Genomic DNA, 14,351 nt, shown 5'->3' with positions numbered 1-14,351 from the left:
TCTTCCCCTTCATTATTAAAGGAGTTTTCCAGCAGTGCACTATTGATGACCTATGCCTAGGATAGGTCATCGATAGTTGATTGGTGGGGTCCACCAATCTTGATTCGCAACAATGAGTTGATTGAAAGCACAGCGACGTACATCGTATAGCGGCTGTGCCTGGTATTGAAGCTCAGTCCCTTTCACTTGAATGGGATTGAGCCTCGCTAATGCCTTGTTAACAATAAACATGACTTTACTAGCCTGAGAAGAGGCTACAACACTCACCCAAGCGTTGCTGACTCTTCAGTCTGCTGATCGTCGAGGATCTCAAATGATGGACCCTGCCGATCAACTAATAACCCTTTGCAATCCATTTTTGGATTCAGGGTTTCCTAGGGGGTTTACTCTTTCTGCCATTATACAATGGCGCCATCTGCTGGCTAGAGCCAGTACTGCGTTATGGGACATGCTGGAGAGGCCCCCCAACAACAGAGTGGCCAGTAATCTACAGTAATAATTCCCTGCTGGACGTCTTCTGACATCGGAGCTGTACAGCCTTCAATCAGAATGTCTTTAGACATCAGACAGTAGATTGGAAAGGGTTAATGACTAGAGATGAGCGAGCGTACTCGCTAAGGCAAATTACTCGAGCGAGTATTGCCATTTTCGAGAATATGCCCGCTCGTGCCAAAAGATTCGGGGGCCGGCGGTAGTGAGCGGTGAGTTGCGGGAGTGAGCATGGGGGAGCGGGAGAGAGATCTCCCCCCTGTTCCTCTCGCTCTCCACCGCCGGCCCCTGAATCTTTTCGGACAAGCGGGCATGTACTCGAAAATGGCAATACTCGCTCGAGTAATTTGCCTTAGCGAGTACGCTCGCTCTTCTCTATTAATGACTGATCCTGGGGATAGGTCATCAATTATGTAGTCCTGGAAACCTCTTTAACTACAGGGCAGAGAACAGAGTCAGAGTGATAGTCATGTGACCTAAAGGGCGGAAAATAGGTGCAGAATACACAGCAAGGAGGAGACAAGCTGCATCATTGAATTCACAGCAGAGGCCTGTGATACTGGGGTTGATTTCTCAAAGAAAAAGGCTTTCTTCTTTGCAGATACCTTGAATTTGTAGTAAAGTTTAAAATCCAACAGAACTTACTATATTAAATCTGCCATGTATTCACTACCTCTCTGTACTGTTCTTAAAATGACCCCTCTCCTGGACAGGAGGTTCGAGGTGGCATATTACCTATGCGTGAGCTTCTTCTCTATCCCCTTGTTTTTGCCGATTCCATTGTGGTTTTTGGGCAACCAAGCAATTCAGGTCCTCAGTATAAGCCCTCAGTAGTAAATTGGCATGGGTCCGCTAGCCAGGACTCCTACGAATCAGCTGTTTGCACTCATACATGGAACTGATTTCTGCAGGAAGCACACAGCTCCATTCCAGCTGCAGTGGCCAGGTATGGTATTACAGGCAACATTACCATTGAAGTGAATTGAAACCTTACCTGTAACACTAAGGCATGCCACTGCAGTGGGAACAGAGTTGTTTGCTTCCTGCACAGCTCAGCTCCGTGCACGAGTGTAGGCCATCAATAGTTTTAAATCTGGAAAACCCCTATAACTGGGATTTATCCCAGGTAAGAATAAATTGGCATTGTATTAATTTTCAGGATTCAGGACGCCATTGTTCTAGTCAAAAATGGAACTAAAATATCTTGAGAAAAGAAAGTAGTCTTTGTAATAACCTGACCATGTAACCTTTACCATTTTTTAAAACCTTTTTAAATCTTCTTCTTTCAGGCGTACGATGGACTTGCCAGTATAGGAATTTCTCGATTACTGGAGCCATCTGACATGGTTTTATTAGCAATACCAGACAAGTTGACTGTCATGACCTACCTGTATCAAATCCGGGCACATTTTTGTGGACAAGAATTAAATGTGGTTCAGATTGAAGAGAACAGTAGTAAAAGCACATACAAGGTTGGCAATTACGAAACGGACACAAACAGCTCCATTGACCAGGAAAAGTTTTATGCTGAACTTAGTGATTTGCATAATGAACCCGTATCGGAGCATCAGGAAGCAGTGGTCACCATGCCAGATGTTGTGTCACAGAGCGAGTCCTCTATAACTAGTGACAGTGTAATAAGGAACCATGATGGCAAATCTCAAGACGTAAGTGAACAAGCCAACAACGATGGTGATTTTCCTACACCTAGGACTAGACAACACCTAGAAATCCAGGGCTCCAGTAGAACTTTTGAACCTGAGGAACAGAGGTGTGATGGCACCTATACAAGTCACTCCCAAGCACGGCCAACTGCTGCTAAACGGAAGTTGCTGAAACCAGACGTTGCCAATCTTAGTGATTTGTCTTCTATCTCTGATACTAGTAAGGAAGTCTCATCTTCTGGCAAAGTGTCTAGAGAACCTCATGGACATGGTTTACCGGAGCAAGTAAAGCATAGTCCCCCCTCCACACAAGAATGTAAGGGACTTGAAAATAGCACCCAAGTAAAAACCACCAATGTTTCATCTACTGGACTAGTTGGGGACTCCTATGAAAAAGTTGTGGATACTTCCCTTAAAGTCCCATCTATTCCACAAACTGGCATTAGTGCCCTTCTGGATGCTGCAAAAACAGCGTCGAACCATTCTGATCAAACTGGAAAAACACCCGAGGTAGGTGATCCCCCACGGCTTGCAATGTCTTGCCTGTATTCATGTTTTGTGTTTGTCTTGTAGGCATACACCTCTTTTATGTCTGCTCAATTTCATTTCCCTCATCATTAATGTAGAAGTGTGAACGGAAAATTGTTTTGATATAGTTACGTAAAACGGGGTTAATTAAATTCACAAACTGCCCCACCTAATAAATCATAATGTGTCATATCTGGTTTTTGGGAGTCTATCTAGGTGGAGGCAAAGGAATGCTGAATATTTTACTGACAGTTTCTAGGAAAAAAAAATGTCCTTTACCTGTCGCTAGACCGGTAATCTCTGTAAGGTTTCACTTTTGGACTGATTTATCTATTTTATCATTCCTGCCTTTGATCCTTTATTGGATATGTACAACCTGCATACTTTCCTGCCTTAGCATACCCAGTCATGGAAATTTTGCAGTCAATGGCGAATTCAGGGGACCAAAGACTCAGGGCTGTTCAAGCAACTTGCCTCACCCCCCCCCCCCTACCCAACCCCGCTCCCCCCACACACACACACACACACACGCACAAAACACACCAAACCCCTCCCCTCCAGATTTTGATATAGTCTCAATTGAAGGGGGGAAATTCTGCTGCGGATCTACATCAAACTGAGAACTGGAAAACAGAATACAAAGACAAGGATTACCCTTAATACAGTGAGCTTATAGCAGTAGATATCAGCTCTGCAGACTATGTAACTGATTACAGTACTGTTACATCCAGTGATCACGACTGATTTCACCTCTGACTGGAAAGAAACAGAGTGGCAGAATAGGTAGGTTCAAAAAGTGTAGAAAGATTTATTCTACCATGTCAACAGATACAGCTACGTTTCGACCTGTTAGATTCTCTGACGGGAGTCTTTCACTTTACCTTTTCTTGTCCATAAGGCACAGACCACCATGACAACTTCTCTTGTTTACAATTAGTGTCTGCAGAATTTGACATACAGACATCTGTGGCTCCTCAATTTCCCATTTTTCCCATCCATAATGCCCCAGATAGTAATAATGCGACCCGCGGTGCCACACACAGTACTATTATCTACTTTTTAGTGCCCCACACACAAAAAAGCACCCCTAATCAATAATAATGCTGTATTTATTCTTCCCACCCAGTAATAATGCCTCTCCTGCCTCCTTTAACTAGTAATTCCCCTCGTGGCCCTGTTCAGTAATAATGCTCCTCTTCATGACCCCATTTGGTAATAATACCCCTCTTAACCCCGTTTAATAATATTGCGTCGCACGCCCCCTTTTAGTAGTAATGCCCCGTTAATTAATAATGCTCCATTGCCCCACATGGCCCCGTTTAGTAATAGTACTCCTTGTGACCTTGTTAGAAATGCCCCATTGACTCATATGACCCTTTTTAGTTATAATGCCTCATTACCCCTCATTGCCCCATTAATCAGTATTGCCTTTTCCTATTCTATTAAAATTAACTCAAAAATATTGGACAAAATCACTCATGTGTGTAACTCGATTCAAAAGCATGGGGTTCATATGTGTGCGAGATTTGTGTGAACGTGTTGAGCTCAAGAACCGAGGGGCACATTTACTAACTGTTTATGCCAGTTTCTGGTATAAAAAAGTTACAAATTTTTACCCAAATGGAGATTTATGCAAAAATTTGTGACTTTTCTTCAGTCTGCATCGGCCCCGCCATCCCAGACCTACAGATTTATGCATACTTTATGCCAGAAACTGGCGTAAAGTCTGCAGAAATGTATGTTTGGTCGGAACCAGGTGTATATTTCTCAGAAGGCGCATGGACCTGGCAGGAATGCGTTGAATACATGAAGAGGCCTGCGCCTCCTGATGTATTCAGCGTACCGTGTGCTGGGGGAAATCATACTTAGCCAGGCTTCGGAGATGTCGGGTTAATAAATTTACCGCAAAGTTCTTGTATTGCTATGCTATCCCTACTACTACTAGTATATAACAGAGTCTACAGCCGCCAACAGCAGAGAAGCCACATGCAAGGAACCTCCTCTACAAAGGCGGAGCTTTGTGCAGGTCACAGATTGATGTGGCCCGTCTCCGCCTGTTAAGAGGTTCTGCTACAGAAAAAAGTATGTATCACATGTAAGTCTGATGTAATTGGCCTGGAGCTCTTGGGTACAAGTTGACAGCCTTGTTTGATAGACTGTATCATCCGTGAACTGAGTGCGTTCAGCTGTGTTGTATATTATTTTTGTGGTTATTAAGGAATCTTCTGAGTACAGACAGCAAGGGAGGAACGTCTGCCACCCGAGAATCGACAAGTAGGAGCGCTTCCTAAATTTCATAACCTAACCTTGCATTATGCACATTAACAAAGACACATTTTGTTTATACAGATTACAAATTAGAGGGCTGGGGCGTCTTTATGCGCTTTACTGCACGCGTGTCACTTTTGGTTCCTCTCAGGTCGTAAATCACTTACTTCACATAGCTTACTGGATTGTAAATCTCTCCCAGTCATTATGTCTCGTCACAGATTAATGACAGCACAGTAGCTGGGAGTCTAACTGACTTATGACACTTTCTTTCTATTCTTCCAAATTACATGTCGGTAATTAGCCTATTAAATTAATAATTTGCTGAACCTGTAAGTTCGGGTTTATTTCATTGTTTTCAAGTCATCACATTAGGATAATGGACAGTGTTACGAGTATCGGTATACGAGAACTTGCACACCACGGAGTTAACTTGGGAAAGTGCGGTGCAACTCAAGCTAGCCTACGAGCCTGCCCCATGTTACAGTAGAATTTGCAGAAAACGGACGAGAAACAGTCAGTGGGTAATGTGAAGTTAAAGGGGTATTTTGGCCTTTTTTCAAATGATGACCTTTGGATAGGTCAGCAGTAGTTGATGGGTGGGGTTCCACCCATCTATTAGCTAATCGTCCAGCCCGCTATTAGTGCAACCAACCAGATGTTGGCATCAGCGGTCAGTGGAGGAAGTGGGAGGGCCAGCAACCATTGAACTCGGTGGGAGTGCCACAATTCGAGTGCACTTCCTGTTCCTTCTGATCCTGTCTTCGTGTTACCTCCATGGTATGAAAGTTCTCTCACACCAATAGTCATAACACTGTCCCCTGTCCTAATGTGTTACTTTGAAAACTATTAAATAAACCCGATCTTACAGGCTCAACAAATTCAGAGGATAAGTCATTCATTGAAAAAAGGCCAGAGTCCCACTTTTAAAAAGGGTCTGACACCTGATTTCGGAGATTTCTTCTTTCCTAGAAAGGCTCTCCACTTTGGATGATCCCTTTTGTTAGAAGATTCCATTAACAATACGTTGAATACACACTGTCCCCCAGTAATCAGTTTTAAACTTTGGGGAAATATGCAAGTAAGTGTACAATTTCGCTACAGCACCTCCACAGGGAAAATGAAGTATTACAATGTATCCATTCATGTCAATGTCTTGTCCGTGCAATGCAGGGCAGGCCAGGTCCTCCAGAGCATGAAGTGCCCTTTGTACACACTCTCCACTCTGGCCAAGAGATGTGGATCCTGAACAGAGGGCCCCCTTCTACTGACTCAGAATTACCTTATACGGTATATGAAAATGGGTTTTCTAAACCAGAGGACCCTTTAGGCAAAGATGGAAAATGGCACCCACCTTGGACAGAACGCGCACATCTGCACTGCGTTTACATTAAAAAGAAAAATTAGTAGGCATATCCTCTTTAGTCTTCCATTTCACATTTTTGTTCGCACTACATAACTGTAAAATTAATGCACTTCTAGGATTTCTATCACAAATTTGGTGCATCCTTTGGGTGCATTCAGACAAGCGCGTGCTTCTGCGTACATAGGTGCGCACATAACCGCTCATCTATTAGAACCATTGGTTCCCTATGCTGTGTTCACATGTTCGTGTTTTACAGGCGTGCAAAAGTGCGCACCTGTAAAAAAAATAGGACATGCGTGCACCATAGGTCCGTGGTGCGTGTCAATATTCCCTGTGGGGAGTCCCCTCATCACTGAACACTGTGACAGCACTGTCACAGTGATCAGTGCCAAGAGAACTCCCCGCAGGGAGTAAAGAATTCCCTGCCACAGTTGTCACAGCTGTGGCAGAGGATCGCAAAGCTCTCCAATTGATTTCAATGGGGCCACCGCTGCCGGCGGCCCCATTGAAAGCAATAGGATGCCGGCGGCCCCATTGAAAGCAATAGGATGCCGGCACCCCCGCAGTGATTTTCGGGGAAGTGCTTTGAATATAAGCCCTTATTTGAAAATCAATCCTAGTTGTAGTAAAAAAAAATACATACTTACCTCTCTTACTTCTCAGGTGTGTCTATGCGCTTGGGTCCCGTCACTGTAATAAAGTTCTTTCAGCAGGCAAGGATTTAAAATCCCCACCTGCTGAAAGGGCTGCGTCTGATTGGCTGAGCGCTCATCCAGTCACAGGCAGCGCTCAGCCATTCATTGAATGACAGCTGAGCGCTGACTGTGATTGGTCACAGCGCTCAGCCAATCACAGGCAGTGCTCGGCCATTCCATGAATTCAGTGCTGCACGGACCTGCATTCACACGTGTTTGTTGTGCACGTATGTCGGCGCAACGGTTTTATGCGCACCTATGTACGCACCAGCACACGCTCGTCTGAATGCACCCTTATGGGAGATCTGACAATCATCATGTCGGGTTTTTGTTTTTTAATAACAGATACATGTGCTTCTGGGCTCAGATACTCTTAATATCTGAATAAAATTGCACAACTGTTTATACTAATCGCATAAAAGGTCGCAATCGCATGCCATGCGAGTGCAATGCTTTGAAAATGCATGTTGCTATGGGGGCCATGTGATTAAAAAAAAACAAACAAGTAAATCTTCAGAGAAGTAAAAAAATGTGCTTGTAAAATTGATGCAAATTTTGTGTAAAAATCGCAAAAATACATCGCAAACTCATGAAAATCCATTACATCCATTTTTTTTTCACATGTGCGCCCCGTAGTAACATGCATTAAAAATGCGTCGCACTCGCATACACGTTGCACGGCATGTAGTTGTAATCTGCTTTTTATGCTCCCATAGAAAGTAATAGGCGATCCTTGAAAAGATTCACGCAAAAGTAGGACATGCAGCAATTTTTCAAACCCGGACCTTTAGTCTGAGAGAATAATCGCTTATGTGAATCAATCATTCAAACGAATGGGTTCTTTTCCCACGCAAGTTCTGTCGTAATCGGTCAAAATCCGCACGGGAAAATCATACAACCTTCAGCTAATAAATGTGCCTCAAAAATACGCACGTGAAGCTATCCACCGCCATGCCACCTGCTTATAAACTGTCTCACGATGTGTGTCATCTATTTCCTTCGTGTACTTGAAAATGTTACAAGCCTCTTCCTTCCGTGTCACAAGTTTATTTTCTAAGTTCTGCAAGCAAATTCAAATAGTTCTAGTTTGGCTTAACCCTTTCCAGTCCAATTTTGGATTCAGGGTTTCCTAGAAGGCTTTCTCTTTTTGCCTTTATATAGCGGTACCATCTGCTGGCTGAAGCCAGTGTGTGTGCGCCAGAGAGGCTGCGACAGCAGAGTGGCTGACAATAGACGGTAAGAATACCCTGTCGGACGTCTTCTGACATTGGAGCTGTACAAGCTTCAATCAGAATGTAGGAAGACTTCAGACAGTGGATTGGAAAGGGTTGATATAATGCGGTCTCGGGTCCATATGACAGACCTGTACAGCCTACAGAAGTCATTGGCTTACAAGGCCCTATTCGCATGGACAAGGGGGATTATGGTCAGTGAAAATCTGACCGATTTCACTGCAAGTGCATCTGCGTTTCACATCAGTCTTGTGTGAGTGTATTCCATTTTTTATGTGCGTACAAAAAGAAAAAGAGAAATGGCTCAATTTGTCTTTTTAGATGTCCGGTAAAGTCAATGAATTCATGAAAAAAAAAAAGCATGGTCACGCACCTAATTTGCTTTAATTGACAAATTTGGTGCGTGACTATGCACCTAAATAGGATATGCTGCAAATTTTTTTATTTTTTAGCAGGGACCACCATAACCTGCAACCTGATAAGTAAGAACTTGCATATTAAGTGTAATCCACCCCCAGTGCAGATATCTGTAGGTTTGATTTCTTCTTCTGATCTTCGTTTTTCTGTTTGTGCCTTCTAGCAACGAATGCTGTCCCGTCAAGAGGAACTGAAAGAGCGAGCCCGCTTGTTGCTGGAGCAGGCCAGAAGGGATGCGGCACTGAAAGCGGGAAACAAGCAGAGGCAGAACGCTGCAGCCACTACACGTGCCAAGCAGCTAAGTGATGTAAGTCTTCCCGTTGGTGACCGACCCAATTCCCTTAATTTTGCTATGTATAGGAGTCTGAACTGCAGCACCGCGCACAACGGCAGGTACACTAAGGAACATTTACTATTAAAAAAGTCTTAAAAGGCACCAGGTTCATCCCAATGGCTTATGTTGGATGGTCAGTCTTTCGAATTTTAAGACCATGTAGTCTACATTTATACTGCCTGTTAGTTGGCTTAGCTTATGCCAAAAATTGCGTCAAAATCTTTTGGTGCAGGTTTTGGCACAATTTAGGTCCTATCCCATTCCAAGAAGCTACAACCCTTTTTTAGAATGATTAAATGTGTTTCAAAGCAGAAAACTGTCTTACATGATCCAATTTGTGTAAGAAAACATTTTAAATACTCCTTTATATTTAAAATACTAGTAATTATTAGGAAATTATAGTACCATTGTTTCTGGTGGTGCAGTGTGCCACACAGCTCTGCTACATACATTGTTCATCCCATACAACAGGAATCAGAAGCAGCACAGCACTGGAGATGAATGACCTGTGATGACATCACCGTCATACTCTACCCCTGATCACATGACGGTGATGCTCATCACAAGTGAATGACTTAGATGCTCCGCCCCTTAACACATGACATCATCAAAGGTTCTGCATCCTTGTGCGATCACAGCCGGACTACAAACCCGGTTGCTATAGAATACTAGTGAATACCTAGCGGACAGCAGCCATGTGCATACAGGACATGTGATGGTGGCACTGTCATGGGATCAGGGGCGGAGCATGTAAGTCACTCACAAACTCACTCACAAACTCACTCACGCACGGATGGACAGGTTGTCGTTAGTAGTTTGATTAATGAAGGTACCCCAAGTTCTTAAACTATGTTCTGTTTATTGGAGGGAGTCCCCAAGGTTAGATTCCATAAGGGTGCAATCACACAAGCGTTATGTAGGTCCATGTAAAACAGACCATTATACCTGCAGTTTCACTGCAATTTTTGTGTGTGTATGATGTATTTTTTCCATTAAAAACGTGCGATTTGCCTCAGATTTACATCCATTTTTCATGCATGTGAAAAAAAAATCGTATATCTAGTGATGTCCCCCTTTGAAGTTGGACCGTAGCACAAAATCTGACTCTTTTCAGAGTCCGTACGCGTGCTCTCCTATAGAAGTCTATGGGACATCGTGCACACGGGACTCCAAAGTTGGCATTTGGCATGAAAATATGACTCTTTTCAGAGGGGAACATCGCTGGATCCAGGCAGCAGGTGAGTATAAAAAAGCATACCTCACCCGGCCCCCTGTCAAGTCCCTTAACAGCACCACAGCTTAGTTTATGGTGCTGTGTGGACGTAACGGGTTCCCTTTAAAACAAGACCTGAATAGTTGTTCTATTCCCATTCTAGCCAGAGATTGAGCAGGTTCACGTAGAACCTGCATGAGCTAAACTTGCAGATCGCAGTTCACTCTGGGCAGAGGAGACCGGGGAAAAGTCTTGGGGTGGGGAGCAATCAGAAATAAGAGGAGACATCATAGATTCTTGCATAGCTACAGATGACCCCCAGGGGAGGGGGTAATATGGACTTGTGACCATCAGACTAGCTGTTTTCTGTTCATTTCATCTCCCAGAAACAACAATAAAAAGTAGTCAAAAAGTCCCTGAAATGATACCAATGAAAACCACAAGTCGCCCCACAAAAAACAAGTCCCGATGCAGCTACATAAGCAAAAAAAGTTAAAATGGTATAGGTTTTGGAATGTGGAGACTCATAAACAAATCATTAGTAAAGCCTAACAAAAAGCTTCTAAATTTGGCATTATCATAATTGTAACAACCTGTAGAATAGATATCATGTCATTTATACCACACAGCAATCAGTGTAAAAAGAAGTCCCCAAAAAATAATGACAGAATTGCAGATTTGTAATTTTTTTTGCACCTGGAAAAAAAAAAGAAAATGTATTGAATACATCACATGTGACCCAAAATGGATCCTATAAAAGCTACAACCTATCCTGCAGAACACAAGATTTCATACAGCTACATTGAATTAAAGGGGTATTCCACACATCCGCGATCCTGAGAAAGAGGACCTGTGTCCCTCCTATTTCTGAATGTAGGATTGCTTCTCCCTATCACTGTAATGTCACAGTGAATGGACCACTGGCCACACCTGTTCTATTCATTTCAATGGGCCTGATAGCCAAATTCAAAGCGCTTGGCTATTTCTTTCTATGTCAGCCCCATTAAAATGAATGAAGCTATGCAGGTGTGGTCAGCGGTCCATTCAATATAGTGTTACAGGATAGGGAGAAGCAACCCAGCATTGAGAAATAAAGCAGACATGGGTCCTCCGTTCTCGGGATTGCTGGTGGTCCCAATGGTAAGAGCCCCACTGATCTATCAATTTTCACCTATCTAGGTGAAAACTTGAAAGAACTTTTCTTTCCGGATTACCCCTTTAAGATAAGAGTTATTACCTCTGGAAAACATTTTACTGGTCCTTGGGACTAAAATGAGTCTTTATTAGGGATGAGCGAGTATACTCGCTAAGGCACATTACTCGAGCGAGTAGTGCCTTAGCCGAGTATCTCCCTGCTCGTATCTAAAGATTCGGGGGGCGGGGAGCAGCGGGCGAGAGTGGGGAGGAACGGAGGGGAGATCTCTCTCTCCCCCCCGCTCTCCCCTGCTCCCCTCCGCAACTCACCTGTCACCGGCGCCGGCCCCCGAATCTTTAGAGACGAGCGGGGAGATACTCGGCTAAGGCACTACACGCTCAAGTAATGTGCCTTAGCGAGTATACTTGCTCATCTCAAGTCTTTATGTCAATAAAGACTTAAAATACATTAAGACAATTGGTTTATATGTCAACTATTTACATGAGACAGAAATTAAAAATCTACAATAAAAAAAGTTATGCTTGCAGGAGCGTTTTTCCAATTTTAATGTGACTAGTAGGGAGGTAAAGGGGTTTTCCGTGAGTAAAGAATTGATGAGCTGTCCCCAATAATAAGGCTGTGTTCAGATTTCCGTTAGCTCGTTCTGTCCAGGGGTGCCATCATAAATGCTAGAAAGAAGTATAAAGATCGTCTGGATGGAAGCCATTATAGACAATGGGTTCCGTCAGGCGCCGTCAGAATATGTAATCTTGACAGATCCAGTGGGTGTTTTATTTTTTTTGTTCTGTTTTATAGCGAAACAGAAGAACAGAGCCTAAAATGACAGTATTCACCTTTTTAATCCCCTGCTCCTCCAGTGCCGAAGCTCAGGTGGCCCCCCAATCCTTGTTTAGTACGGTGTGTGATGACATACCGTTTTGGCACTTGGCCACTGCAGGCTGTCACTGGGCTCACCGTTGATCCAAACATTCATGGCTGCTGCGCATAGAGTTCACAATGAGTGTTTTATGCTAGATTGTTTATAAAATAAAGACACTTCTGAGTGTTGTGCACATTCTAAATAATTAGCTGTAAGAGTGATAATGTGGAGCAATGAAAACAAAGATCTGGTACCGTGTTAGCCAGTAGAGCAAAATGTGATTGTTCTCAGCAAGAGAAACCACATAATCTTGTAGATATGATACCTTTTTATGGCTAACAAAAATACATGATGTAATAATAGCGAGCTTCGAAACCAACGCAGGGTTCTTCTTCAGGCTTATGGATTGGATCTGAAGAGGCATGCATATTTATACATACTTATAACATACATACTTATGACAAGGCACAGATATGGTTGTGATTGGTTCGCACTTAAAAGGAATTCTGCAACAGCAAACACACTTTTTTTGTCTAGGCACTGATAGCGGAGTGAAAGTTTTATGGTCTAAATAATTAGCTGTAAGAGTGATAATGTGGAGCAATGAAAACAAAGATCTGGTACCGTGTTAGCCAGTAGAGCAAAATGTGATTGTTCTCAGCAAGAGAAACCACATAATCTTGTAGATATGATACCTTTTTATGGCTAACAAAAATACATGATGTAATAATAGCGAGCTTCGAAACCAACGCAGGGTTCTTCTTCAGGCTTATGGATTGGATCTGAAGAGGCATGCATATTTATACATACTTATAACATACATACTTATGACAAGGCACAGATATGGTTGTGATTGGTTCGCACTTAAAAGGAATTCTGCAACAGCAAACACACTTTTTTTGTCTAGGCACTGATAGCGGAGTGAAAGTTTTATGGTCCCTAAATTACTGTTGGAGGGGGGAAAAAAGTCAGCAGGCTTGAATTGCTACAAGAGATACACAAACATTTTTAGCTAAACACTGATAAGGGAGTGAAAGTTAATGGTCCCTGAATTACTGTTGATGGGGGTCTTATCTGTATAATAAATGTCTCACATTTCCCATTCACGCATAAATCCTGGGGAATAATTTAACCCAGTATTCAGCGTGTCAAATGTTGTTATCAATTTATATTCCCAAATTCTTCTGTGGTTTTGTGACTTGAAACCACCCACTTGGTTTCAAGTCACAAAACCACAAAAGAATTTGGGAATATAAATTGATAACAACCTTTGACACGCTGAATACTGGGTTAAATTATTCCCCAGGATTTATGCGTGAATGGGAAGTGTGAGACATTTATTATACAGATAAGACCCCCATCAACAGTAATTCAGGGACCATTAACTTTCACTCCCTTATCAGTGTTTAGCTAAAAATGTTTGTGTATCTCTTGTAGCAATTCAAGCCTGCTGACTTTTTTCCCCCCTCCAACAGTAATTTAGGGACCATAAAACTTTCACTCCGCTATCAGTGCCTAGACAAAAAAAGTGTGTTTGCTGTTGCAGAATTCCTTTTAAGTGCGAACCAATCACAACCATATCTGTGCCTTGTCATAAGTATGTATGTTATAAGTCTGTATAAATATGCATGCCTCTTCAGATCCAATCCATAAGCCTGAAGAAGAACTCTGCGTTGGTTCGGAAGCTCGCTATTATTACATCATGTATTTTTGTTAGCCATTAAAAGGTATCATATCTACAAGATTACGTCGTTTCTCTTGCTGAGAACAATCACAATGTGGAGCAATGAATGACATTGGAGAACAACTGTGGGTAAGATATTAGATGTAGCATCTCTTTAATGGAATATAAAAAAAGAGACGAAGGCAAGCTTGTATGTTGCATTCTTATAGAAATATAGATGAGTAATGGCGCGCTTACACGGGCTATGCGGGTTGCTCTCGAGATTCTCGTGCACAATTCGCATCACACAGCATACGGACACTCCTTCCGTGTGATGTCCAATGTGCGAGACACCACACATTATTGTCCTATTCGCATTCAAGACCCGCACAAAAATAGGACATGCTGCAATTTTTCTAACTCAGACCAGTCCTTGTGAAAAAATCACTTGTGCACATGAATCCTTT

At 42.8% G+C, this 14,351-nt stretch overlaps 1 protein-coding gene across 6 annotated transcripts in view; it reads left to right on the top strand.

Annotated features, from left to right (window-relative positions):
* Window positions 1-14,351, top strand: part of EHBP1 (EH domain binding protein 1) — a 365,541-nt gene that overhangs the window by 206,678 nt on the left and 144,512 nt on the right. For all 6 annotated transcript variants that reach the window (XM_066595508.1, XM_066595507.1, XM_066595505.1 and 3 more), the window contains 2 exons: window positions 1,779-2,663; window positions 8,823-8,966. In XM_066595508.1, the coding sequence (XP_066451605.1) occupies window positions 1,779-2,663; window positions 8,823-8,966 (1,029 nt within the window). The remainder of the gene's footprint in view (window positions 1-1,778; window positions 2,664-8,822; window positions 8,967-14,351) is intronic.

Source organism: Eleutherodactylus coqui, chromosome 3 (assembly GCF_035609145.1).
Source record: "Eleutherodactylus coqui strain aEleCoq1 chromosome 3, aEleCoq1.hap1, whole genome shotgun sequence".
NCBI lineage: Eukaryota > Metazoa > Chordata > Amphibia > Anura > Eleutherodactylidae > Eleutherodactylus > Eleutherodactylus coqui.
This window is presented reverse-complemented; position numbering and strand designations above follow the sequence as displayed.